This window comes from Pyricularia pennisetigena, chromosome 2, assembly GCF_004337985.1.
Source record: "Pyricularia pennisetigena strain Br36 chromosome 2, whole genome shotgun sequence".
NCBI lineage: Eukaryota > Fungi > Ascomycota > Sordariomycetes > Magnaporthales > Pyriculariaceae > Pyricularia > Pyricularia pennisetigena.
This window is the reverse complement of record NC_043741.1, coordinates 2,203,413-2,228,384: the sequence shown is the minus strand read 5'-3', so window position 1 is coordinate 2,228,384 and position 24,972 is coordinate 2,203,413. Positions and strand designations below refer to the sequence as shown.

The 24,972-nt window shown below is 51.5% G+C and overlaps 7 protein-coding genes across 7 annotated transcripts; 1 reads left to right on the top strand and 6 right to left on the bottom strand.

The window, feature by feature from the left end:
* Window positions 1-61: 61 nt before the first annotated feature.
* PpBr36_00604 (uncharacterized protein) lies at window positions 62-1,105 on the bottom strand (the record flags this gene model as incomplete). The annotated part of the gene is made up of 3 exons (XM_029887796.1): window positions 62-425; window positions 499-642; window positions 744-1,105. 3 exons carry the CDS (start codon window positions 1,103-1,105, stop codon window positions 62-64), a joined length of 870 nt encoding a protein of 289 aa, XP_029752495.1.
* An 803-nt stretch (window positions 1,106-1,908) lies between these two features.
* PpBr36_00603 (uncharacterized protein) lies at window positions 1,909-3,728 on the bottom strand (the record flags this gene model as incomplete). Its single annotated transcript, XM_029887795.1, has 2 exons — window positions 1,909-3,222; window positions 3,339-3,728. 2 exons carry the CDS (start codon window positions 3,726-3,728, stop codon window positions 1,909-1,911), a joined length of 1,704 nt encoding a protein of 567 aa, XP_029752494.1.
* A 2,126-nt stretch (window positions 3,729-5,854) lies between these two features.
* Window positions 5,855-6,410, bottom strand: PpBr36_00602 (uncharacterized protein; the record flags this gene model as incomplete). The annotated part of the gene is made up of 2 exons (XM_029887794.1): window positions 5,855-6,158; window positions 6,298-6,410. 2 exons carry the CDS (start codon window positions 6,408-6,410, stop codon window positions 5,855-5,857), a joined length of 417 nt encoding a protein of 138 aa, XP_029752493.1.
* Window positions 6,411-9,464: 3,054 nt separating this feature from the next.
* PpBr36_00601 (uncharacterized protein) lies at window positions 9,465-12,808 on the bottom strand (the record flags this gene model as incomplete). Its single annotated transcript, XM_029887793.1, has 3 exons — window positions 9,465-9,851; window positions 9,975-12,540; window positions 12,693-12,808. The coding sequence occupies 3 exons, from the start codon at window positions 12,806-12,808 to the stop codon at window positions 9,465-9,467; spliced, it is 3,069 nt and encodes a 1,022-aa protein (XP_029752492.1).
* Window positions 12,809-15,110: 2,302 nt separating this feature from the next.
* PpBr36_00600 (uncharacterized protein) lies at window positions 15,111-16,346 on the top strand (the record flags this gene model as incomplete). The annotated part of the gene is made up of 1 exon (XM_029887792.1): window positions 15,111-16,346. One exon carries the CDS (start codon window positions 15,111-15,113, stop codon window positions 16,344-16,346), a length of 1,236 nt encoding a protein of 411 aa, XP_029752491.1.
* A 448-nt stretch (window positions 16,347-16,794) lies between these two features.
* On the bottom strand, window positions 16,795-19,005 carry PpBr36_00599 (uncharacterized protein; the record flags this gene model as incomplete). Its single annotated transcript, XM_029887791.1, has 9 exons — window positions 16,795-17,309; window positions 17,367-17,560; window positions 17,629-17,641; window positions 17,713-18,136; window positions 18,190-18,230; window positions 18,318-18,389; window positions 18,465-18,678; window positions 18,754-18,840; window positions 18,916-19,005. The coding sequence occupies 9 exons, from the start codon at window positions 19,003-19,005 to the stop codon at window positions 16,795-16,797; spliced, it is 1,650 nt and encodes a 549-aa protein (XP_029752581.1).
* A 2,229-nt stretch (window positions 19,006-21,234) lies between these two features.
* On the bottom strand, window positions 21,235-23,169 carry PpBr36_00598 (uncharacterized protein; the record flags this gene model as incomplete). Its single annotated transcript, XM_029887790.1, has 1 exon — window positions 21,235-23,169. One exon carries the CDS (start codon window positions 23,167-23,169, stop codon window positions 21,235-21,237), a length of 1,935 nt encoding a protein of 644 aa, XP_029752580.1.
* Window positions 23,170-24,972: the final 1,803 nt, after the last annotated feature.

Sequence of the window (24,972 nt, the reverse complement as noted above, 5' to 3'; positions counted from 1 at the left end):
ACATGACCAAAGGAAAAAGAGAAAAGCATCTCTCGATAACGCCACAGGTTCAAATATCAAATCAACCCCTAGCTCTCTGTATTTGTGGAAGCGGCGCCGGCATGTTACTGGCCTGCTGAATGATCCGAGTGTCGTGAACCCTCCTATCGTACACTTTGAATTCGAAGACGCCTCCGAGCTGATCCCGGACTCGCTGCAGCTCCTCTTGGGCCTCCTTGATCTTGTCATACGAGTTTTCCTCATGCACTGTGATCCGGAGGAACAGCATCCAGGTGCCCGCGGGGTCGACCAGCTGCAGGGACGGCCACGTTGGAAGACTGGTGAGGGGCTGCGTTGAGTCGGGAAGCTTGTAATGCCGGACGAGGGTGATTTCCACGCTGTCGATGTAATAGCTGACAGACTCCTCGATCGCCTCACTCTTGTATCTTTTTTTACATGGCCGTTGGTGTCAGCTCAGAAAATGACAGGTCGGACGCTTGCATGAGTTGGTCAACTTACGTGTGGTTGTTGTCTTTGAGGACTGCGATCAGGTTCTTGTGATCTGTGATATCGATCCTCTTGCGTTGGGTGACGGGGTTGTTATCGGGTTGTTTGATGGGTAGATCAGTCCATCGCAGAGTCCCAGTAGACCTGTTAAGCTCACTAAAAAGTCGCACAGAAAGAAAAGAAAGAAAGAATCCAAAATAAAGTCAGTCAGCTCTGCAGTCCAGCCCAGCGTCACGAGGGCGCAACACCAGACTCACGCTTCACCATCCGCCGCCGAGGCATCAGCTTCATTCAACACTCCGACAAAATCTCGATCCTTGAAAACCTCGTAGCGCGCCTGCATGATGTACGACGTCTTGGTCAGGGCCTGGTTCAGCGAGGCCCAGAGCGCGGCCGTCTGCTGCAGCTGCTGCGGCGACGGCTTGGCGCCGGGCGCCTGGTTCACGGGCTGGGCGGATCGCGAGTTGGGGAAGCCCCTGGGCGGCAGCGGGCCGCTGTAGAAGACGACGCGGTGCAGGCTGTGCCATCCGCTCATGTTGGCTACGGCCTGGAGGACCGCGCAGGCTCGCTCAAAGTCGTCGCCGCCCCTCACGAAAGTGGTCAGGAAGAGGTCCTGCATCTTTCTTTTTTTTCCTTGCTCCGAATGGATAAGGGTGATGGGTGCAATGGTATCCCGTCCGAGCTTCTTGTAGATTGTAGTGCCCACTTCAACTCATGAGGGATTCAGATAGCAATTCGGGGGATCAAATTTAAAAAGAAAAAGAAAAACAGTTTTCCAAGTATTCAAATCCTCTGCGACGGCACAGCGCAAGCAAAATCTCATTATTTCCGTGGTTGTAAGTTGTCACCTTGTGAGGTTGCTTTCTCACGACAAAGTGACGACTTATTGGATGAGAAATTGCTATAAACGACTGCTGTAAACATAAACAAACTGATCCTACCAACTGATGCCCAGAAGCGAGAGCTACACTAGTGAAGGTGGGGCTAAATACTCGGCGAGATCACGTGGATTGCTGGCCCCGTTTCACGTTCATGTGTTTTTCTGTTTCCTACTATGGTAAATCGACACGCGACACCGTCAATGTCTTGGCCCTTCATTGCTCAAGCAGAGTGTATTCGCTTAACAACCCCAAACTCTGCCAATGATACGCCCAGTCAAGAATCATCTCAAATGACAAAAAGAGATTGAAAAAAAAGTATATACACATATATACGTATGTTGTCGAATATCCTTTGATCCAGAACCCAAAATCCCACCCTAAAACGCCAATCCCATATGTAGACGGGTTTGCACACGGCCGCTTCGATTTTTTCGAAAAGAGATGCTAGATCCGCCCGTCTACATGTATGCTTCGTAACCAAATATTAAACAAATGAGATGGCCAAAAACACAAGGAAACAATGTGCTAGCAATTCAAGCTTTCATGAGGGATTCGACCAAAATCCCCGCAGCGTCATGTTTGCTACGACCAGCTCCGCCGTCTCCTTGCCAATTTCATCGATGGCACGGGATGAGAGGGATAGCGAGTCGTAAAACAAATGCTCGTTCGGATCTTTGCACAGGCCACTGGACTGAGAAGGCCTCTCGTCCTTGTCGTTGGCTGCGTCCCTGGCCACCCGCATCGAACGTCGTCTGTTGTTCGGCATGTCCTCGTCTTCTTCATCTTCTCCTTCTTCTTCTTGTTGTTCTTCCTTGGGCAGTGCCAATGAAGTGTTGATCGTCTTGGGCTTTTTGATGGTCGTATTGACACAAGGAGAGACAACCTCGTGGAACATCTTTTCTTCAGGGCGCCCCCCGACGCCATTCTGATCGACATAGCCGTGATCGCGAAGCTGACGCTCTGCAATCATCTCGGTCACGTACTCTTGTAGATCGTAGATTATTGCGTCCCGAATAAGAGGAACTGCCGAAGAAGGCGCGGCTGTGGCTGACGTAGCCGTGTCAGCGCCGGTCTGAGATGTTGTCGTCGGTTGGGGTGCTTCTTCGTTGTCGTCGTCCTCCTCCTCTTCCGCCTGGAGCGCAGACTCCGCATCACTGGTCCTCACCCAGTCTTCGACGGCACTCTGAAGCTTGTTGTTCCAGCGCTCCGTCAACGTTGCGGCATTTCGCATTTGCTCGGCCTTGGAGTGCGCAGGTGGCAGGTCGGGCCTCTCCGTCTTCCACCCCGGCGTCAAGGTTGCGTCGAAAATCATGGGAACAATGATGCGGAACGGCTCGCCAATCTGCTGGTCGGGGACAGCCTTGGCGCCGTCGCCAACTGTCACGGCAGGTTGCCGCAGCTTCGGGAGGTAATCTGGTCTCGAGTCGTCGTCCCGGGCTCGGAAGTTGGAGTATGCAATAGACGCCTCGTTGGATGAGGCTTTGAAAAGCTTCTCGATGTTCACCATGATATCCTCGACCATTTGGTCAACCACAGCCTGGCTGGTTCTGAGAGGAAGCGCCGCCAGGTTCCAAACATCCCAGTGACCGAAGTTGAAGACCCAAATCGTCTCCTTTGGAGATTTCTTCGGCTTTGGTCGAGAGAGGAATTCAGATACCTGCATGCTGAAGTCCGGTACGTGCCATGGCACGGGAAAGTGATCCGGGTAGAACGAGTAATCGCGGCCTGGCGATGAGGTCTTATCTTTGGGCGAAGCCTTTACAAGCTGGTCCACGGCGGCAGCGTACAGGCTGTTGGAGGATAATGACCGCGTCGGCGGTTTCGGCACCAACGATATGTACGTCGTACATTCCAACTGGCAATTTTGTAACTTTGTTAGCAGCAGCGCAACCGAGAGAGAGAGAGAGGAGAAAAAGAAGAAAAAAAAAAAAAAAAAGCTCGGCATGTAAACAGAAAAAGTAGATCACCAACCTCTTCGCACATGACCTCGGGCCATGCCATGTCACCCTTCTTGATATCTGGAAGGGTGGCTATATCGCTTGCGCCAAAGACAACAACCCTGAGGCCTGCAGCCTCACTCGAGTCACCGACGGCTTCACTCGCCTTGCCCCTAGCCCATCCGATCCATTCGCTATATCCCCGCCCCAAGGCGACATCAGAGGCGCGTTGCGGTAGAGAATGCGTAAGGAGAAGAATCGCAGCTATACAGGCGATCGTCTGAAGGATCAGCTTGTGGCCGCTGCGGAACACCCGACTCGACAGCCAGCCAAGCACTGCGCGGCAGCCAGATCGGTCGAAGAAACTGTGTTGTCCGTCCAGGGACATGTACTGGTATTGTGAGGAGCCATTGATGGCAACCATGGCGGCGGCGGCAGGGTAGCTTGCCCAGTGATGGCTTCACCTTGAATCCCAAGGCAACATGAGGATGAAAGGGCAAAGTATGGGGACCCTGTCGTTATATTAGGGGACTTTTGAAGCAAAGTACTGTAATCCGTGTGAATCAGGGCGGAGGCAGTGACCACAGCCCGAGCTAAGCCAACGTCGTCCAGGAGTTATTCTTAGTGTCGTACGCGTCGTCAAGCTAGACCAAGTCGATATACCTGGGTCTGTTCTGGTAGCGTATTGATTGAGCTTTCCCACAACGATGAGACTAGCAAGGCTAGCCTGGATTAGATCCGATCGATACAAGTTATATTTAAGGAAAGGAAAGAAGAAGAAAACACGAAACTGGGCAGTGGAAAAGAGAAAGTAAAGAAATCAAAAAAAAAAGATAAAAAATTAAATAACAGGGAATCATGACCCAGGAAAACAATAGTCTCCAAACAGTACCACTACCAGAGCGGGACGGCTCCAGCTCACCGGGGAGTGAAAGAGGTGGAGTACCGGAGGTAAGAAAAAAGGTGTGATGACGGCGGTGGCCAAGGAGGACGAGATGACGATTAGCCGCGAAATGCGGCAGTGAAAGATAGGGGATGTGGGAGGCCGGTGGAGTAGACTCGCGCTCCGCTGTAGGCACCAACCCAGCCAAGCCAGGAACGCCAATGGCACCCTAACAGGTCGACGACCCTGACAGCCAAGCCAGAGGGGGGGTAGTGGCGACTCCTCAAGCCTGGCTTCGTTTGATCAACGGGGAGCCAAGAACTCGACAGCACCCACTAACCACTCTGAAACCGGTTGACCTGAGGGATAGATATATGCTTCTTTCTCAATGAACCCCAACTTTGCATCGATGAAATGATCTGTACTTGGTAATGCACCAAAAGTGAAAAGAGTAACGGCGAAACTGTGATCAAAAACCAGCGTCTGTTGTAAAATACTGAGCTAGTTAAGTGCAGTCAGTATACTGATTCTTTACCATCATCCTTCACCCACCTTCGATGCGCTCAAGTAAGCCGCCCATGATGAAAAAGTTTCCGAGCACGGTATATGATCTACTTCTCTGACCATAGGCAAAAACAATAAGCTCTTGGGGCACATGATATCAATTGAAGGGTCCAATTAATTGAGTGCTTGGCAGCGGAACCGTTACGCACAAAGGGAATCGACAATTGCTTCCATGCTCGAGGTTGCATATCATACATGCATGGCCTGCCGCTGCCGCCCACTGTCCGCGTTACTAGATGCATCCTTGTCAAGTTTGGGGAGCATTGCGCATTTCGGTGATGTTGTCCCTTTTTTTTTTTGGTTTTTTGGTTTTTTGGTTTTTTTGTCTCTCTGTTCCTTCGGATTTCCATTGTTCGTATTTGCACGACGCAACGCAACAGCCCAGGCGGGAAATTACCGTAGCGTGCCGTTCGCTGAAGGTTGCTGGAAAGGGGTGGTGGGTCACAGGCCGCCATCTCCTTGCTCCTGCGCCTTCCACCGTGTAACTAACTACTGTTACCCTGAAGCCGGACTTGGTGTTCTCGCCGCCTCAGGCATTGAACAACTATGTAGGAATCATTATTTGTCGACCTATGCTAAACCAGAGTACGTATAGATAGACAGACATGACAAACTCAAACGCAAAGGGTCATTGTAAACGACATTAGTGTTGCAGAGTCTAATTTCTCATTGCAGCGACTCGAATTAACACCCATCGTATCTCTCTCTATCAAAAAAAGGTCGCTAGCTCCGGGGGCTGTACTGGTAACACTTCACTGCACACATGAACCGCCAACTTACGCGGCCTCTTCTATCAAAGACTGAGCACATTTCGCCCACATGCCGAAAAAAAAAAAGACAAACTTAATGACCTCATGCCACACTACCTTGGCACAAAAATGGAAGGAGGGATTTCACGTCCGACTAATTTCGGAAATGTCTTCCTCGGAAATAAAAAACTGCAACCAAAGTGAAGACGGCTTGCGCGGCTTAGGAAAATGTCCAAATGTCGTTCGTTGCTGGACTAGCGGGATGGCCTTTTTTATTTTAATTTTTTGACCCATGTAGATAGTTCCCAATATTTGATGAAGCAGGTGCCCAATTGCAACACTCTGAGCATCGCATCAAGACAGCACTGCGCCCCCCAGCAGACCACAGGCACCGAAACCCATGAATAGCCACTTCTGGGGAAACCCGGGCCCTCCAAACTCGGGGTCGAGCCCGCTGGTCCCCGGGAAGAAGGCGGCTGCCAGCCCGGCGATCCAGTAGATTGACCCCGTGAATGCTGCCATGCGCAGCGAGTCCCGGGCCAGCTCAGGACTCAGCCGTTTGGGACCCGCAGTGTCTTGCAGGTACGGCCGCCAGGTGAGGAAGAGCGTGGCGAGACCCAGGATCACCGAGAGGCTGATGGTCTGCGCATTGTGGAATCTACAATCGTTATCGAATTGCGAGGCGCCGCTAGTCAGTCGACGTGCGAGCCTAATCCCATGAAGCCAAGCTCTGGCTAGGTTGGCGATAGCTAAAGCCCTCCCAGTATTTAATCTAGGCAAAAACTCGGCCAACTTACTTTGCGTGTGGAGGCCATCTGGAGTTGTAGACATGAGTCTCGTTCCAGTCGGCTATAACTGCACCAAACAGGAGGCCGATGCAGTCGACGGTGAGCAGGATTCGGCCGAGCATTTTTTTTTTTTTTTCTTCTTCGTGTAGTCTGCGTATCTAGGTCTAGATGGGGTTTTCAAAAGGGGTGAGATCGAGGCGTGCTGTTCCTATGCAGCTGTGTTGCAAGTTCTACAAAGTACTGAACAATTAAAGCGGTTTTTCAAAATCCTTCGAGTTTTTTTTTTTTTGTCTCCTCTAGCTATATGTTTTGTGGCTGCCCTAGCGTTCAAGGCCTCCGTCATCGAACGCCGGACGTCCGCTTGGTCCAATAACATCAAGTCAGCAGCGGTCTGGCGTAGACGGGCATGTCCCCGTTACCAAGCTTCCTTATTCCCCGATCTACAGCCTTATACAGAAGCATGGACTCTTTCAGTAGTTTCGCCTCGTCAACGAACTGCCCAAAGGGAAGCTAGGAACAACAGAAACGGTTCAAACAAAACGAACCAGCCACCCAGATCTAGGTAGGTTCCTATGGTGACCTGTTGTAGCCAATCCTCGGGTTCGGGTTGAATGGTGTCTGCAGATATGTACCCAAGTATTAGTCTAGCAGTGAACAAATATCAAATACAAGCGAAGACCCACAATTTTGTCTGTAAGCTTGAAGCTAAAACGAAAGCAGGACCTTGCTGGCTCACCAATCCTTTTGCCTGCCAGCCCTCATTGTCAAAAATCCCAGCGTGACACCCAAAATTCAGCGCAGGCTAGAGGTTTTCTGTATGGGCATATTCATCTGAGAGATCGCCTTCAAAGAAACATTCTATTTTACTGCGATAACCCGCAGGACAACTACTCGTATAATATAGAAAACACTCCTTTAATTTGCCTAACTACAAATTCTTCATCTCAACATCTCTCTCCCTAAGAGCAGAGCATTGAAGCGCCATGCCTCTTCCCGGTTATTTTTTTTCTTCTTTTTTTTTTTTTCTGACTACCAAAACCCGCCCGTCCTTTGGTGCAGAAACCACCTAAAATTGAATCCACTCAGCACACAGCGCCTATCCGACCACTGTCCCACATTCATTCCTTTGGAATGTGCGATTCCCGTCCCCCCGCTCCTTTTCCCAAGATTGAATGGTCAGTTCCAACAGCTGCTACTATATTCTATTCACGCACTCATTTTTTTTCTCCCCCCTTCTCTGACCATTTTCTAACGAGTACATGCTTCAGATAAAGTACTAGGCACGCACAGCAAAGAAGAAAAAAAACACAAAACACAAAACATCCTTTCAAAATCGACATTTTTTCTCCCACCCCAGTCTGCCAAACACATCCACATACAGTCGCACCGCAGTCGAGCGAAAGTTTCTCGAGGAATGACAAGTTCATCGCATGAAGCAAGACTGAGTGGGACAAGATCTGAGGAGACTTAAACAAGAAAGAAAAAAAAAAAAAAAAAAAAAAAAAAAAAAAAAAACCAGAGAAAGCCGCTGGCTCCCCCCCTCCACCCACTGCACCCGCCCGCCTTGTGTTTTCCCCGAACGAATGCAATCCATTTCTTTCTCTTACTGTCTAACCCACCCCCGGGGGGCGAAAGACCGACACAGTAAGGGGAAGAAAAAAAAAGATTGGAGCGCTATCTCCTCCACACCCTCGACGAGCCGATACTCTATCCCGCCGCGATTCGATTAGACCACCCATTTTCGACAGAACCCCCTCCAGAATTCCAAGCGGATACATGGCATATCGAGCGAAGGCCCAGAGACGGTCGCAGAGCCTCGGCGGCGCCCGGGCACATACACGCACGAGCAACTGCGAAATCACATGTATCGAACCTGCCACAAAGTCGGTTCCGACGGCTGCTGGGTAACGCCCTACCACAGCAACGACGTTCAGCCTGGGCCACTCCTCTCGCCTTCACATGGCTTGTGGCAATCGTCACATTTTACGCGGCATACATGATCACAGAAAATTCACACATCAAAGGATCAGTTCAAGTGGACTAGAGACGGGTTGAAAAACAAAAGTATTACACAAGACACAGGCTTTGGCTTTTCTGCACCATTCCAACCCACACCCCTGCCCCTAAGTATTTTACATGAAGAGATGAAAATAACGACGTCATCGTTAGCGCCTCAAGTGAGGGTAGGATTTCCTTCAATTTATGCCGCCAGAAAGGGGAGCTTTTTGAACGAAGAAAAGACTTGTCAAAAGCTCGAGGTGCTTCTCGATAAAAGGGACCCTTGGAGCGAACGATGGAGAATCGCCGAACGGGGCGCCTCCCTGCGTCTGTCCCACATTTTACCAATCCAAATCATCAACAGAATTCCGAAGCGCAAACGAGTCCCCGGCCCGTTGAGCAAGCGCTCAAGAACAGCGGTGCTTGACCATCAAATGTCAAGCAATCCCATTCCTTGGCCTCTCTTCCAATACCGGCTGTGTCATGTCGGTATTGTTATGCGTGGCTCTTCCTCGAAAGCAACATGGCCATGCACGACCAAAACCCTAGGCCAGACTCCCGTATGCATTAAAAAAAAAGGGGGGGTAAATGTAAACAGCAGTCCCGCCCAATAACAGAGTCAAGTGGTCGCTGTATTCGGTGAGGTTTGCTGAGACGCCAGGACTCCGCTGCAAGTATGCAAGGAAATCCAATGCTGCGTTAAATAAGCTCCTGCTCCCTAGCGCAAGCCAATCATGGCTGTGCGCCCCCAGCCCATCTCCAAAGGCCTTTGGTGCGCCTAAGAAAGTTCGACTGAAACGAGTCCAGAGACATGTAGGAATGGCTATCTTCCTAGCCTCAAAACCCCATGCGAGTGGGCCAGAGCCACGATCGGCCGAGGCCACGGAAACCAATATCTTCCTAGTGCGCCGATTGCTGCATGAACCTCATGGTGCAACGTTTTATCGCGCGTACAAAACACTGACATTCTTCAAAGAGCGATCCATCGGAAGCCCCAAGCCCCATAGTATTGTTGGGTGGGTACTAACAGGCGGCATCGCGATGCAGAGAGCATCTAAAGGAGCAGAGCCAACACCGCGTAGTTGGTGTCCTGTGAAAAAAAAGGCTTGATCGAGATCCCGGGAACTCGTTCAATCCTCCTCAGAGGTGCTGACTTCATAATCACCGTCGTAAGCTCCCTAATCCTCCTCAGAGCTGACTTCGCTCTCCTCTTCATCTGCGGGTTCATGTGAGGCAAGCTCATTCGCACCCGGCGGCTCCTGGCTGCCGCTGCCTTGTCGGCCTTTGTTCGCAGTGTACTGAGCTTTGAGCTTTTCGAGATGCTCAAGCTTGCGCTCCTGCTCACCCTTGCCCATGGGCTTGTTCTTTTTGGGCTTCTGTCCACGTCCGGCGATAGCTGCTGGGGCTGGAGCCGGCGGTGGAGCTGTTGCTTGAGCGCTCCTCACCATCGATTCTACATTCGCTCGGAACCCCTTGATTCCCGAACACATGAGATCATAGAGTTTGTTGAGCGCATCGCTCGATAGCTGTTCGATCTCGAGTTCCAGCTCGCCGTCGCCATTCTCCTGTTACATGGGAACTGACGTTAGCACAAGGTTTCTACTTGCGGAGCAACATCTACCAAAGACTAAAGAACAATGGACAAAAAGGGAATATTTGAACAAATGAGATGAGGAAATTCTGCTTACCTCTTGGTTGGTGTCCTTCTTGATGACGGCGACAGCTTGCTCGAGATAGGTGCCATCCAGCTCATTGATGCCGTTGGCAATCGCCTCCTTTTCAATCGTGCTCATGACACGCTTGCTAGACTTCTTGCCTCCTGCTCCACCAGCTTTCTTGTTGCCACCAGCCGCCTTCTTATTCGGAAGTGCATTGCCAGCTGCCGCAGCCTTCTTGGCCTTGGCGGCAGGTTTTGGCTTGGATGCAGGCGTGCTGGCTTCCAACTCGGCGAGCTTCTTCTTCTTGTCTCCAAGATCCTTGTTAAGCATCTGGATGATGGACATCAAAATGTCGAGCTTTGATGTGTCAGACGGGTCTGCGCTGTTTGCCACCTCCTCGGTGTATTGCTCTTTGTGCTTTGTAATACTAGCATCAACAGCATCAATCTTTTTCTTGAGCTCACGAATCTGATCCAGGTGTGCCGCAGGTATCTCAGGCTCCGGCTCACTAGCCGGGCCCTCGTCATCCGACTCGTCTTTGATCCCCGCGCTGGGACTAGAAGCGGAGGTTCGACGGGCTGGGGCTCTGCTCGCATGCTTGGCGACGTATGCATCGATGCCGGCCCACTTGTCTTGGAAGTACGCCTCGAGGTTGCGAGCGAGTGCATGCACATCAGTGCCCGCGGGGTTGAATGTGAAGCAGTTGTTTAACATCAGGTCGAAATCAGCCTTGAAATCGGCCGCACTACGATATTTGCCTTCCTGCAACTTTGCTGTCATCGTCCCCAGGTCCATGGGCTTTTTGATGATGCTGTAGTAGCCAGGAGCGCCGTCACGAGTCTCGTCGACGGGTTTCGCAAAGATCCAAGCAATTCCGTGGCTTTTGGGTTTCGCGAGATCCTTCAAGATGTCATCACAGTACTTCAGGTCGGGGGAGAGTTTCTTCTTCTTGGAACCTTTGCCGTCGTAGCCAAACTCCTTCTTCGGCGGATGGATCGGTCTCTTCGGCCGGTCGTCATCTTTCGAGTCCCGTCTTGCCGCTGGCGCGGCGTGAATAGGGCCCTGAACGATCTTCTCTACAGGAGCAGCAGGAGGTGGGGGCGGTTTTGCCGGTGCGGGGGCCGGCTTAGGTTTAGGCTGTGTGGCCGCCCGAGGTTCTGCGTGCCTTGTCGAGGAGGCGGCTTTCGATTGACTCGACGATGGTTTGTTAAGCTCGTCCAGTGGTGTGTCTACAAGCTTGTAAAGGACGCTCTCAAGCAAGCTGATGGCAGACTTAGTGACATCGTGCATTGCGCCGTTGAAGTAGTATGAGTTTAGCACCAGAAGGTCGAGATCGGCCTTAAATTCGCCAATGTTCTTGTATACTCCAGAGCGCAGGTTGCGCTCCATCAGTCCGATATCCATTGGCTTCTTGACCTTGCTGTTGTAGCTTTCAGCCAGTACGGGCCAAAGCTTTGCAACCGAATCTTTGAAATTGCCGCCTGCCTTGGTCTTTTTGACACTGCCCAATGCCCTTCGAATTTCGCGATTGGCAAATTCGGAAATCGGTTTATCGTAGGATGTGGGGTGCATGATGCTTCCAGGTAGGGCTCTAATGGGTTTCGGTACCAGCTTCTGAGCGGATTCCTCCCAGCCCTCAGGATCAACGTCCATGGGTTCCGAGGCGAAAGGCGCCACATCTGCCTCGGCAAATTCTGCCTCGGACTTATCGTCGGCAGCAACTGCTGAGCTTTTTTGTGAGTCGGCCTGGGGTTGTGTTTCTGAGTCTTTTTTGGCTGTAACAGTCTCACCGTCGAGCTCAGTCGCATGAGACTCGGTCTTCGCACGCTTGGCTGCAGGCTCGTCAGGTATGTCATCCTCACGTTCACGGGCAACCTTATTGGTCTGCGATGGAGCTTCTGTCATGCTAGTGTCTTGGTTCTCAGCAACACTGGCATCCTGCGATGCATCAATAGCCAAGTTCGACATGCTAGGAGGGTTCAGGCTTGAGTCGGTCGAGGTTGGTTGTTTTTCGGGGGCAACATTGTCCTCTGTACCGTTAGCCTCGCCCGTCTTTGTGGTTGACGATTCTTCTGATTCCTTGGTTGCTTTTGGAGCTGCAGATTTCGTGTCTGACTTCGGAGAAACGACGCCGCTCGCCTCTGTCTTCGCATCTGGTGCTGTGGACGGTGCCTCTGACATTTCGGTATCCTTGGATTCCGCAGCATCTTCTACGGACTCGTTCGACTTTGGCTGTTCGTTTGTTGAACTTTCAGCAGCTGGTTTGGCCTCCTCTTCCTCTCTCGGTGACTTTGACTCGTCTTTCACGTCATCCTCGGCGGATTTTGCAGTCGTTCCATTGGCCGCAGGTGCTTTGCTATCCTCAGCCTCAGACTTTGACTTGTCATCCTGTTCCTCTGCCTTCATCTCTGTGTCATCCGTTGTTGGTATCGTAGGCTCGGTTGTGATCGACTTGTTCGAGGAGAATGCGTCTGAGTTCTGAGCGTGGTTGGATGAAAGCTTGGCGGTATCCGCATCGGTCTCTGTCGCTGAATCCGTCGTGGCCTTTATCTGAGCTTCCGGAGACGATTTGACACCATTCTGCGTCGGGGAATGTCTAATCAAAAAGAAATTTTAGCATCTAACCGTGCGGATGGGGGATTTGCGCCCTATGTCAAGCATGGTGAAGGTAAGATGGAATGAGAGGGGATGCGCTTAGTAAAAGCAGGCTGCGCATGCGCTCGGGTTAGCGCTCGCGGCGTGGCTTACCCTTCAACACCATTGCTGGTGGCAACTGAGTCTTCGCCTCCAAGTGACGCCATTTTGACTGCTTGTTTCTGGTCGACAGCAGTCGAATCTGGTTGAGGGGAGGCCATGACTGCCATTCGGAGCTGGAGTGAACGGCCTACTCCGGGAGGTGAAGCATCAAAGGAAGCTAACGTAAAAAAGGCCTTTTAGCTTATTTGTACTCGGCAGATAGAAAACAGGTCGACGAGGAATTGTTTGAATAGGCAAGTTGGGAGGACAGCTAAGGGCCTTAATGCTGGGCCTCCGTCGCAAACAGAGAACAAAGCGGGGCGGCCGGCGCAGCGACAACGACGGTGAGGTGAAACTGAAAGAGACCGAAATCCAGATTGATCAATCAGGGCAGCCAATCGCGGTATCAAAATAAGACGGCTAGCCCCGATGCATAAGAAGCTTGCACTTGCTACCGTCTGACTGTTTGGTGACCTAAATGAAATGGCCCGTTGCGCCGCGATTCGATGCACGATTGCCGGTGGCTGGGCAGCAATGTCAAGCTTTAATTGCTTGCGCGCGAGCTGAGCTGAGGCGACAACTCTTGCCAATGACACTTCGCGCCGAGACAGAGTATAGAATTGAAGGAATATGATGTCAAAAGATATCGGGTTGATCAGAAGCGAACCTTATCGCCCAAAGGTCTGATTGGAGTATCCAGGACACTTGTCGCGTTGGTGACATGTGGACAATTTCTGTCTGCTCTACTGGAGCTTGGAGCTTTCGGTCGCAATATGGTCCGTGCGTCCAAGGTGAGGAAGGGAAGACATCGCTGCCCGCAGCTGGCCGGGGAAGCGCGCCACAGCTTCAGACCAGACCAAATTAGAGCTGGTTGAAGACGGTGTGGATTGAAATATGATATGCAATCCATCTCGAGAAGTGCTCTGAATGTTTTGGATGAGGAGTGCGGGATGATAGAATAACAAAAAAAGGACGTTGATGGTAGGTTGATGGCTGATGCATCGTGAAGTATAGGATGCAGGTGCAGAGGATGGAGGCATGCTCAAAACTGCAGCACTAGGTTTGCGACTATGAAAGCTAAGCCAACTTACGCCTTGAAGCCTATTAAATAATAAGATCACGACCTTATTATTAGAGGTCGCAGTTGATAGATATTTAATAAATAAATATCTTTCGCAGTTGAATGTTGACTGATCACCGCACGTGACAAAAAGTTTTCGTCGAGTTGGCGATTGATGCTTGCAATGCGATGCGAATCTGAGTTTCTATGACGGCTGGCGACGCGTTGTTTCGTGTCGCAGAAACTGATTGGGTGCGATGCGCTGGGTGATTGGGCAGGCTGCTGATGCGGTCGAGTTGTGGTTGGTGCGTGCAACGGCTTTGGTTGTGTTGGTGCCTGAGGCATTCGGGGGTGCAGAAAGAAAAGGGAAATCTCAAAGGACTTTTTTGCAAGTAAATTTGCGGAATTTTTGGATTCGGGGCCACATCTTATTTGTAGGAACCCCCCCAGCCGCGCCTCCCAGAGCTTTTTTTCATGGTTCCCTCAGACGGAAATCGCGCTAGCAAGGGTCTCGGCTGCACGAGCAGATGGTGCACCCAATCACACTGTTAGTTGTGGGTCTTACTGAGACGTGGGTGGACAGCCGGGCGCGGGACAAACAAGAAGGAACTTGGGAAATTGGAAGCCGATGGAGGCAAGTTCGAAGGACACCACACGCTTGCCTCGAGTAAGGTGGACAAGTGGGCGAGTGGACAAACAAGTGGACAAGACATGCCGGCGCGTTGCTCCAGCCCAGTCCACGCCAGGACTCTTGTAGATAAACTCTCAAATACCCAACTCCGACAAGCCCAACCATTGTGGCTTGACGACGGACTTTTGCCATTTACCATTCGGGCCAATTATATGCGGCAGCATGTGAAGTTTTGCAACTATGAATCGTCCCGACGATTCCGACTCTTTTGGTTTGATGAGTCATCTATACCCATGGATGGCAAGGGCGCGCCATTCACATGAGGTATCATGTGACTGTGCAGATCAAAGCCTGGCTGGAGAATCACGTGCTCATCGCAATCATCTTCAGAGGCCCCGCAATTGAATTCTTTTGATCGCGCAACATGTACGTGCACAGACCATACCTCAGACTATCGCATCCCGCTGCTCGCCAATCCGTCTTGCCCGCCTTTTTGGTGGGTCTTTTTGGGCGGGCAAAAAAAGTTCGGAGCTTCAAAAAAATTTCCCTGGACGGTTTGTTTGTTGACCGCATACGAGAGAGGCCATTGGCAATTCCATCACAACCTAACAGTTCGCACAGCAAGGCAGCAGCAACAACAGCTGCTCTATCAAGGCTGCGCCAAAGCTGCATTACTTGTCTTTCCCACTAGTCTTCCTCCCGTATTTTCAGCCGCCACCGAATCATATCATCATCTACGATGTCGACCAAAAGAAAAACGCCAGCTAAGCTGGCTCCGCCGGTCCTCAAACAAAGCGCCAAGCAAGCTTTCAAGACGAGGATTGACGAGTCGCGGACGGCCGTTACGGCAGGAAAGGTCGCAGAAGCTCGGGGTATACCGTCACAGGAGACGGTTGAAATATCAAGCGACTCTAGCGACGACGAGGAGGACGACATGTCGACTGGTGAGGCGGATCAGAACCAGAAGCACACCGAACAAGCATCACAAAACCAAGAAACTCCCGCGAAACCCTCCTCTACAGACACAAAAACTGTGCGGCTACCAAACGGCAAGGCCGCCACTCCAGAAGATGCCCCTGGTTCAGACTCGGAGCCTCAATCCCCTACCTTTGGCGAGCTCGCGCGCAACAGGACAGTCGATGTCCAGGAAGCACTTCAACAGCAACAGCAGGGCTCCTCATTAGCGACTGCACCCCACCAGGCAGTCGCCCCGCCGTCGCTGGAGTCGCTCGGCACGGTTCTCACCCAAGCGCTTCGCTCCGACGACACGGAGCTGCTCGAGTCGTGTCTGCAAACTACTGATTTGAATGCCGTGCGCGCCACCATCCAGCGTCTCGACTCTGGTCTTGCCGCAAGCCTGCTTACCCGCCTCGCATCGAGGATGCACCGGCGACCGGGACGCGCCTCCACTCTGATCAGCTGGGTACAGTGGACGCTGATCGCGCACGGTGGCGCCCTCGCCGCGCAGCCCGACCTGCAGCGCAAGCTGGCCGAGCTGAACCGCGTCCTCGAGGAGCGCTCAAGAGGTCTGAACAGCTTGCTGGTGCTCAAGGGGAAGCTGGACATGTTGGAGGCGCAAATGCAGTTGAGGAGGGGAGCAAGTCGGTCAGGCCGCAGCCGCAACGCCATGGCCAGGGAGAGTTCCAACGAGGAGGACACCGAGGCAAGGAATGTTGTCTACGTGGAGGGTGAGGAGGACCAGTCGAAGGATGCGAGGGCCGAGGTTGACGACGACCAGTTTGACATCTCGGCCGTCAACGGTGTCGATTCGGACTCTGACGAAGGGGACGAGGACGAAGATATGGACGATGCAAACGACTTGCGACGGGCGGCAGGTGCGGAGACCCTGGATGATGACGAGGTGGACTTTGACGATGTAGATGATGAATCAGGCGAGGACGATAGCGACGTCGACGCCGCGGCACCGCCCGCCAAGGTGCAGAAGACCTCGTCTGCTTTTCCCAAGAGGAGATAGGACGACCAAAAAAAGGCTTGTAGCATTAGACGGGTGTCATGTAGCCATTGCATTTGAAATGTTGACAAGGTGTAATGTGCCTGAGTGTTTTCGACCTAGCAGTAGAACTAGTATAAAGTCTTGCAGGAAATGTGCAGTTGTCCAGGGTAGCACGTTTTTTTTTTTTTTTTTTTTTTTTTCTCAAAACGTTTACATGGACAACAAAGGTCCAGTCCACTACCAATACACTCGTGCTCACACGGTTGTTCGACATGCAAAAATATGCTTGCAGCTACCCGCCTGCTTATGCACAGAGCAACCCCAGTTCAAGACCCTGCGGGGAACTCCGCCCGCATCCAAAGCCTCAGTTATGCATTCAGGGTCCAGAATAAGTAAACGTTTGCATGTCTCTAGGAAGCAAATCTAGATGCTGATCCGACACCATTTTCTACTGCACTCCGCCTCGTGATTATGCACTACTTTCGGCCTTCAAATCTTCCTCGACCTGCTTCTTGACAATCTCTCTCACTTCCTGCCAGTTCGCCGACACCTCAATCACCCTCTTTTCCTTCTCTGCCAGTCCGACAAAGTCCTCTGGTAGGACCTGCTTCGTAAAGTCAAAGTCCTTCTCGTCCTTGAGCGCAAGCTCGACGGCGCCAGAAAATTTGGCCGGGTGGGCCGTAGAAAGCGAGATGTGCGGGACGCTCGGAGCCCTCGACATTGACCTCTTGGCCCCTGCAACACCGACGGCAGAGTGCGGGTCGAGAACGTACTTGGTGGCTTTGTACATATCTGCGATCATCTCGAGGGTCTGGCTGTCGCTCACGCGCTCGCTCTCAAAGACCCGTCGGCCATTTTCCATAATTTCAGGGTGGACTGGACCGAAGCCTCCTGTAGTCTTGAGGGACTTGTACCAAGCCACAACTTCCTGGCCCGCTTGCTTCTTGTTGAACTCGTCATTGAGGCCAGCCGTGGCAGCGAACTCTGAATGTGACAAAAGTGTTAGAGTTGCCTGAAAGAAGAAAGTAAAAGCGATCATACCCTTGGCAAGAAACCACAATGTTCGCTCAAAGTTACTTGACACCAAGATGTCCATGGCCGGGCTGAGGGTCTCCTTGCAGCCCTCCTCGTGAGCCTTTACGCCGTCTTGAGGCAGACCACCTGCGGCTTCCTCAGGGCTCGCAGGCTTCTTTTCGTAACGACCCGTCTTCCAGAACCTGTCAAGAATGTCGTTCCTAAGAAAGAAAAAAACACGGAGGTTAGCGCCGAATTTGTGTTGCAAATAAATGTCATGATAACTTACTCATTTGTCGCAACTGGATATTGTAGCTACTTGTTAGTGCATACTAGATTCAAGTGGCGAGATGGCAGCAGAATGCCGACTTACCAACCAACTTGTCAACAGGCAGCCCCATCTTTTGTGCAAAGTATCCAGCCAGGATATTACCAAAGTTCCCGGTGGGTGTCACGAAGCGGACTTTGTCGCCAACCTTGAACGTCTCCGGTGACGCCCTGGCCAGAGAAAAGTACGAGTGGAAGTAGTATACGATCTGGGCCAATATCCTTGACCAGTTGATCGAGTTGACAGCACCAAGCTTCAGTGTCGCATTCGAATCTGGGTCGTTGAACATGGCCTTGACAATATCTTGGCAGTCGTCAAACGTGCCGGTCACGGCGAGGTTGTGAACATTTTGATCCAGCACCGTGGTCATCTGGGCCTCCTGGATGGGGCTTACACGCCCTTTGGGGTGTAGGATGAAGACGGAAACATCCTTCTTGTTGCGAAGACCATAGATGGCCGCCGATCCGGTCTTGAAGACAGTCAGTGAGTAATAGGGTATATGGCGTGAAGCAGTCAACTTACGTCACCACTTGTTGCGCCGACCACAGTGAGGTGGTGCCTGTCTGTGTGATGGTCAGCTATGGGAAAGATCTCTCCTCGGATGCTGAATATTTGTACTCAAGTCTGCGCAAGAAAACATCTAATCATACCTTTGCCCTCCTTTCCTTCATTCTTCCGGGTCAGAAAGTACTCGAAGAGGTTGCCGAGGAATTGCAATGCGCCTTTGAGAATATGTCAGCTCCATGTCCAATTTTTGACCGATATAGCGTCTTATAATCTCCGACTCCACAACATACAGTCCTTGAATGAGTAGCTGGGCCCGTGAAACAGCTCCAGCAGATGGAGATTGTCTTCCAGCTTTACCAGCGGCACAACATCCTTGGATCGGAAGGTCGAGTAGCTGCGCTCGACAAGCGCCCTGAGGTCTTCTGTCGGTACCTCCGCGGGGGAAATGTACAAGCTGAGGACCTTGACGGCAAGCTCGGTGTAGGGCAGGTCTTTCCAGCTTTGCTATCATCCGAGTGCCATTAGCGAGCTGCGAACACTCGATACGGAGAACGGGTCAAGGGGTAGGCATCGACGTACCCACTCGGTCGCTGTGGGCACTTCCTCGGGCAGGAAAAGGCCTCCATCAGCGGCAAGACCTTTTAGCACGACGGTCTCGAACGAGAGCTGTTGGGCGCAGAGAGTCAATTGACTGTCAGTATTCCGTGTTCTCTGAGTTGACTTGGCATGGCAGACTCATACCCCATAATCATCTCCTCTTGTGGATAGGTAGGTTTGTGACGGAGAGTGCGACTTTTCCGACACCCCGTTGGTTGTAGCACCGTTCTCCATTGTCAAGTCTCCGCGCTGGTCAAATTCTGTGTTTTGTAGTCGCAGAATCAGTCAAGTCTGCGAGTTTAATATCGTCGCGCGACTGTCGCATTAATCGCATCAGTCAAAATCAGTGTTAGTCAATTTCGCCCACCTCCCCCGCGTCTTCCGACATCGGCAGGTAATAAAAATCCTTATCGTTATCGGTGGGTACAGCTAGCCAGGTAAACAATTAGCCGTCGCCTACTGGATGGGCGTACCTTCAATTTGTAGTATGAAGCCTTAATCGCTTGACCACTCCCTCACTCAATGATTTGTTTGCGATTGAGTGACCCTGACTGGATTAAACTTGTGGACGCTGGCTAAAACCACATTGCCAAAAGCTGCGAAGACAACCAGACTTGTTGGCCCATTAGCCGCAGTAATATTAGAAACAATCGACATTGGATATGCAGGTCGCACTTTGGTCCATAAGAAACGTCCATGCAGCCATGACACATCCGGGCGAAACATGCATAACAAGCCTAGGAGGTCGGATCAAGTATAGTGCAGTCTCCCGATTAACCATTACCATTAACTGAACATAAACAAGATTCAGCAAGAAAAAAAAGAAATGTTGGGAAAAGCATTCCCATATAACAACAAGAGTCAAAAAGCTTGGACGTTGCCGGAATCGAACCGGCGACCTTCCGTAATCGTTACTCACTGAATGACTGGACTCTCTCAATGCGAAACGGATATTATACCCCTAAACCAAACGCCCAGGATATTGGTTGTTGACGAGCTGCCGAAATGCAGAGTTGATATACAGAACAGTTATTGTTTCTCTGTTTTCGTATGCAGTCACAAGATGGTTCAAGGCATCAATTGCAAGATTTGATACTAATCATATCTATTTCGCTCAATCACGTTGACTGGTTTTGTTTCCCTTCTTCATCGGGCATGGTTCCGTTATTTTCTCAATGGCGCTTAAAACGCGCTTCTCGGTTTCACTAGTAACTTTTCTTTAGTGGTATCGTTACCCCTTATTCACATATGTTTTCTTGGTCGTTGCTTAGCGTTTCCACTCAGAAACCTTGGTGAAGGCTGCTTTTTGTTGACTGCTTCATGACTACACTAATCTCGTTAGGAAGATACCGAATACCAAAACTATCATGTTGCTTACTACATCAACTCAGAGTCACTATCAAGCAGGAACTATGTTTGCTTTCTTCCTCATCCAGATCATGAAAAGTAGAATTACAGACGCACCTTTCAACTCGTCATGGTGAGTCTAGCGGTCTATGTATATTTTTTTTTATACAGTAATACATCTCCATTAGAGATAATTGCGTGGATCCGCCAGGGTGGATGAATTAAGGGCAACGACCACCAACACTTGTCAAAAGCAAACCGGCAACTGGCTACCTTTCATTCTGACTGTCTGTGGAGTTTGGGACCATTTATGAGACAGCTTTATCGTCCCCGTATTACCAAGTACGGACTAGGAAACTTGACCCCTGAGGGCGTTTCTAGACAAGTATTATATAAGTATGTTACCTCGTAGCTGTGCTCCCTCGAATAAAAACCGAGCTCAGTCCCTGGAAGCGTCCACTTGTCGCTTCTTGTCTGGGTATCACACTTTGCAGCCTTGTCAGTGCTTCGATGATGGATAGTATATAGTATCAAGCTAAGGCCGGGATATTCTACTAGACTGGTTGCTAACTGCACCAAGGGCGTTGTTACTATCCTGACGTATATAGATAGTTGTGTGCGCAATTACGTGGAGAGGTATTTTGGGTCTGGATTGCATAAAAACACATACAATTTAAAGATTTATTCGCTTTCCCTATGTATATACACAAATACGTTCGCTACATCAACAGCAGTTCTAACAGAGACGCGCCGACGATAGACGAAGAAGAAAATGACAAGTCGCAACGGAAGCAGCAAAGCAACAAGCAAACAAAGCAGAAAATACTAGCAACAAAAGTAATATAACCTCCACGTATCTGAGCCCAATTGGATCGTACTGGCCCAGACGTATCATGCAGCAGAGAGGTGTCAATATCGTGCAGATCATAAGCAATCATGGTATAATCTATACTTCATACGCCAACTCCCGAATCGCCATCCAGGATGCTTCTCTGAAAAGGGGGAAAAATAAACTAAAAAAACTCCAAAACCATATAAAGGAGCGAAACACCCGTCAATTTTTTAGACACCATTAATGAACACCATATATGTATTTGACAACCCAAATCCAAGCGCTCAGATGCCCCAGCTCCCCCGTCTCTCTCTCACACCCCAAGCCAGCGGACTGATACTATCCAAATCGGGGTGTTGACGCGCCCACTCGTGAATGTACAGCTTGAGGGCCTTCCACCGCGGACACCTATCCTGCTCCTTGGTATCGTCATCCTCGGTCAGTCGAATGTGACCCTGGGCGCCCTTCTTCTTGCCGTCACCCCCGCTGGCAACATCAACCATAAAGTCCATGACCTCCGAGTCATGGCGTTGCAGCTCATGCACATCGATCCTGGAGATCTTGGATAGCTCCTCATCGTACGCACGCGCCATAGCGGGATACCCCAGGCTGAGGTAGTTGTATACCTGCGTCACGAACTGGTCCGTAAACTCGGCCTGAATCTGCTCATTCAGGTCGGCGGCCGCCTTCTCCTTCCGCAGCCTTTCTTCCAGCCCGGCTAGCATGTGAATGCCCTTGGCTTCGGCACTGCGCCTGTTCGTGTTACTAGAAGCGGGTGGTACCGTGGCGGCAGGCTTGGGGAGCTTCAGCGACGCAGGGCCGGCTGACTGAGTGCCCCTGGGCGAGGCGATGGGGGTGGGCTCCTCGCTCAACGCCGTAGAAACCGTGTCAAATGTGCCAAAAGCGGCCGAGAACGGATCCGTGTATGCCGAGCTCGCTACGCTTGGGGTCTGAATCATGGCGGGACGTGGCACCGAGGCGATCGCCTTGCCCGACTCAGCCTCTGAAGTGTAGCAGTATCCCCGCCACAGACCCTTGGTTCCCGAGGGGTCCCTGTTGGAAGCTTCGGGAATCCTGGCCCAAAGATGATCAGGCTCCATCTTGGTGCGCTTGGGCGAGGGACACATGCGAAAGGTGATATCCTTCCCCAGCATCGGCGGGCTGCGCATCCGAAGCTGTTCGAGATTCCTCTCAGATGACGGCAGATCTCGTCTAAACCCTGCCCCAAAGGGACGACCGCCTCCATGGCGCTGGAAGCCCGTCTCTGCGGGAATGAATGGCATGTCGCCCGCCCTGCCTGGTGGTGCCGAGGGGATATACGGCATCTGGAACTCCCCAATGGGCTGAATAGGGGGCGGCGATTGTGAAGGGGCCGGCGCCTCTCCGATGGGCTTCAGTGGGCTGTGGCTAACGAGCGGCATGTGAGTCTCGCCAATAGGACCCCTCATATAGGGTGACGGGCCCGGACTGGGTGTCTGCTTGCGGCTAGAAGTCAGGAACATGGTGTCGGGCGGCGGGCTATCCATCTCCATCAGGTCCAGATCCTTAGTGTCAACCCGAGTCCTTGCCCGGCGATTGGCTGCGTTCTGAGCCTCCTTAACGTGCCAGTTCATATCCTCGTCGGTCGAGTCTCGCTTGGGGCGGTCGGTACCCAAGAGCCTCAACTGCGGCCGGCCGCGGGGGTCAAGCTCGTTCTCATCCTCATCAGAGCCCTCGTCAACGACGAAATGCTCTGCTCCACCTATCCTGGCGCTGCTGTTGGGAAAGGCCGAGAGCGCTATCTCCTGTAGCCGCTTCTCGATTTCCTTCTTGGCCAAGCCAAACATGTGCTCGGCCGTCTCCTCGTCGCATGATTCCCTCCTGGACAAGTCCGTGGTCCGGTGGTGGCGTTTTTTGCTGCGGTGCACCGAGTATATGTGGTGGTGGTGGGGTACGATGTCGGTCTTGTCGGTAGGTCTCGTCGCCGGTCCCATGTCTCCCATCCTTCTTGATCGTCGGGACGAATCAATGAGCTGGGGCGCAAAGCGCCTCCTCTCTTTACGGCATTCATTATGTGTCGACGTCTCAAAGGTAACGGTATGCTGTGGAGATCTCGGAGAGGGTTCGGGTGAAGGATCCGGCGTCAGCTCGCCGACTGGACCAGGTCTTCGAATCTGCTCGAACGTCGTTTCTATCGGTATGGGGGCAAATCGCCGCTTTCCGTCTTTGACGCCCTCCATGGCTACGAAAGTAGCAAGAGCTCACGTGTCTCGTGTGTAGTTTCCGCTGCTGTGTCTGCTTGTCTAGGTACTCTGCGCAACTGGTCTAGTCCGATCGCGCAGAGCAATCTAAGTGAATTTCTGTGGCAGGGCTTCGGAACGACTGGTGGGAACAAGCGTGATTACTAAAAGAGTGAGAGCACCAGGTAATATGGTATGAACGGGAAAAAGACAAAAGAACCGGTTGTGGTGAGCACGAGGGCAGATTGGCTAAGCAATATTTTTTTTTCCCTGTCTGACTCTGTATACGTAGTAGGGTCTGGGTAGTTGGGCGTGGCGACTTTGGGGACGGTTCCGGCTTTTAGTCAACAAAAAAAACAAAAAAAAAAAAAAAGGATGACGGGCTGAAAGAAGAAAAGGAGATCCCCGTTGGACTCGAATGTGAATTAGGACGAGGCAGGTTGCTAAACAAACCCGGTTGCATGCTCGTGGTTCGTGACTACGAGGTGGGGAAGGCACTATGAAGAGACAGGACGGAACAGGTACAGGGCGGTCACAAGCGGGCGGGACGCTTCCCAGGGCTGCCGGGCCAGGGTCCAAAGAACGCCTTTCGTCAGTCAGTCGGGTAGGTGGTGGGATTCGCCTGGCTGGGTTTCATCCGCCAAATTGAGGAAGGTCGAATAGAATTCGCAGAGAATAACGTTATCGAGTTTGGTACTTTTACAGTGTTGTATGAGGGCAGGCACTGAGAGCTAACTCTGAATTTCTTTCATCTCGACGCGACAAATGCTCACATGACTTATGGCATAAAGAATAACCTACACTGTGGTTCGACTTGAATCCGACTTTGATCTGACCCCCTCATTCACCCCACTGTCTTGGTCCTCCCAGGCTGAGCTCGCTTGGTGCCCAGCCGTATTATTTTCCACCTTGTTTCCATTCTGGGTGACCTGACATCATCATGCTCCCCGAAAAAGCCTAGCCCGGTAAGCCACTTACCCGTGCCTCGCGTGCTCACACACCAAATAATTGGCCCAACCCGACCGAAGATCAGAAAATAAGTACAGTAAGTACTACAGTAGACACAGGGAAAAAGATAGAAAGTCTCAACGTTATTGAATCTTCCGCGATCGGGGATCGTCCTCCAACGTCCCTCCATTCAAAACTAGCAAGCATACAGTACTTACTCCATACACATACAGCCAGGGATGCACACGCAGACTGATAAAACATCCCTTGCTTCTTTATGGGTTCCCAAGACGATGCGAAATTAGCAACTGTTGTACCGGATTTGATGTGTCAAGGATCGATCCACACAGCTTTGCTCAGCCCTCACCGACAGGAACGCTTTGGTTAGTGCGTGCACCTATTTACAAGAAACACCCGACCGACCTCTGCTCCGTACGAGTGGGCACACGTGGTTGGTTGGAATCTGGTCTCTGCCACTGCATCATTCACGGGGTCCACGAGTAAGAATAACCTTCAAGCCAGCGGGCTCAACGGTCAATGAGACAGCGCAGGATAGCTCAGTGATGCAGCTTGGGTTGATCCGGTCTGGGCCGGAACAGTCGCCTCGGGTTCCAAAGTGGGCCTAGACTAGGGATATGCCAGTAAGCTAGATGCAAGTGTGGGCTGTAACCGTCAATCATAACATAGCAGGCATAGGTAACCATGGAGCAGTTTGGTCTGCTTCGGTCAGGTAACAGAGCAACAAAAGGGAGGCAAAGTAGTTATTGTCCATGCCATGATGTTCAACTTGCAGCAAACCCCTCTCACATGCCATCCAATCCTGACAGACCCGGGCTACAAGGTAAAAGGAAGTAT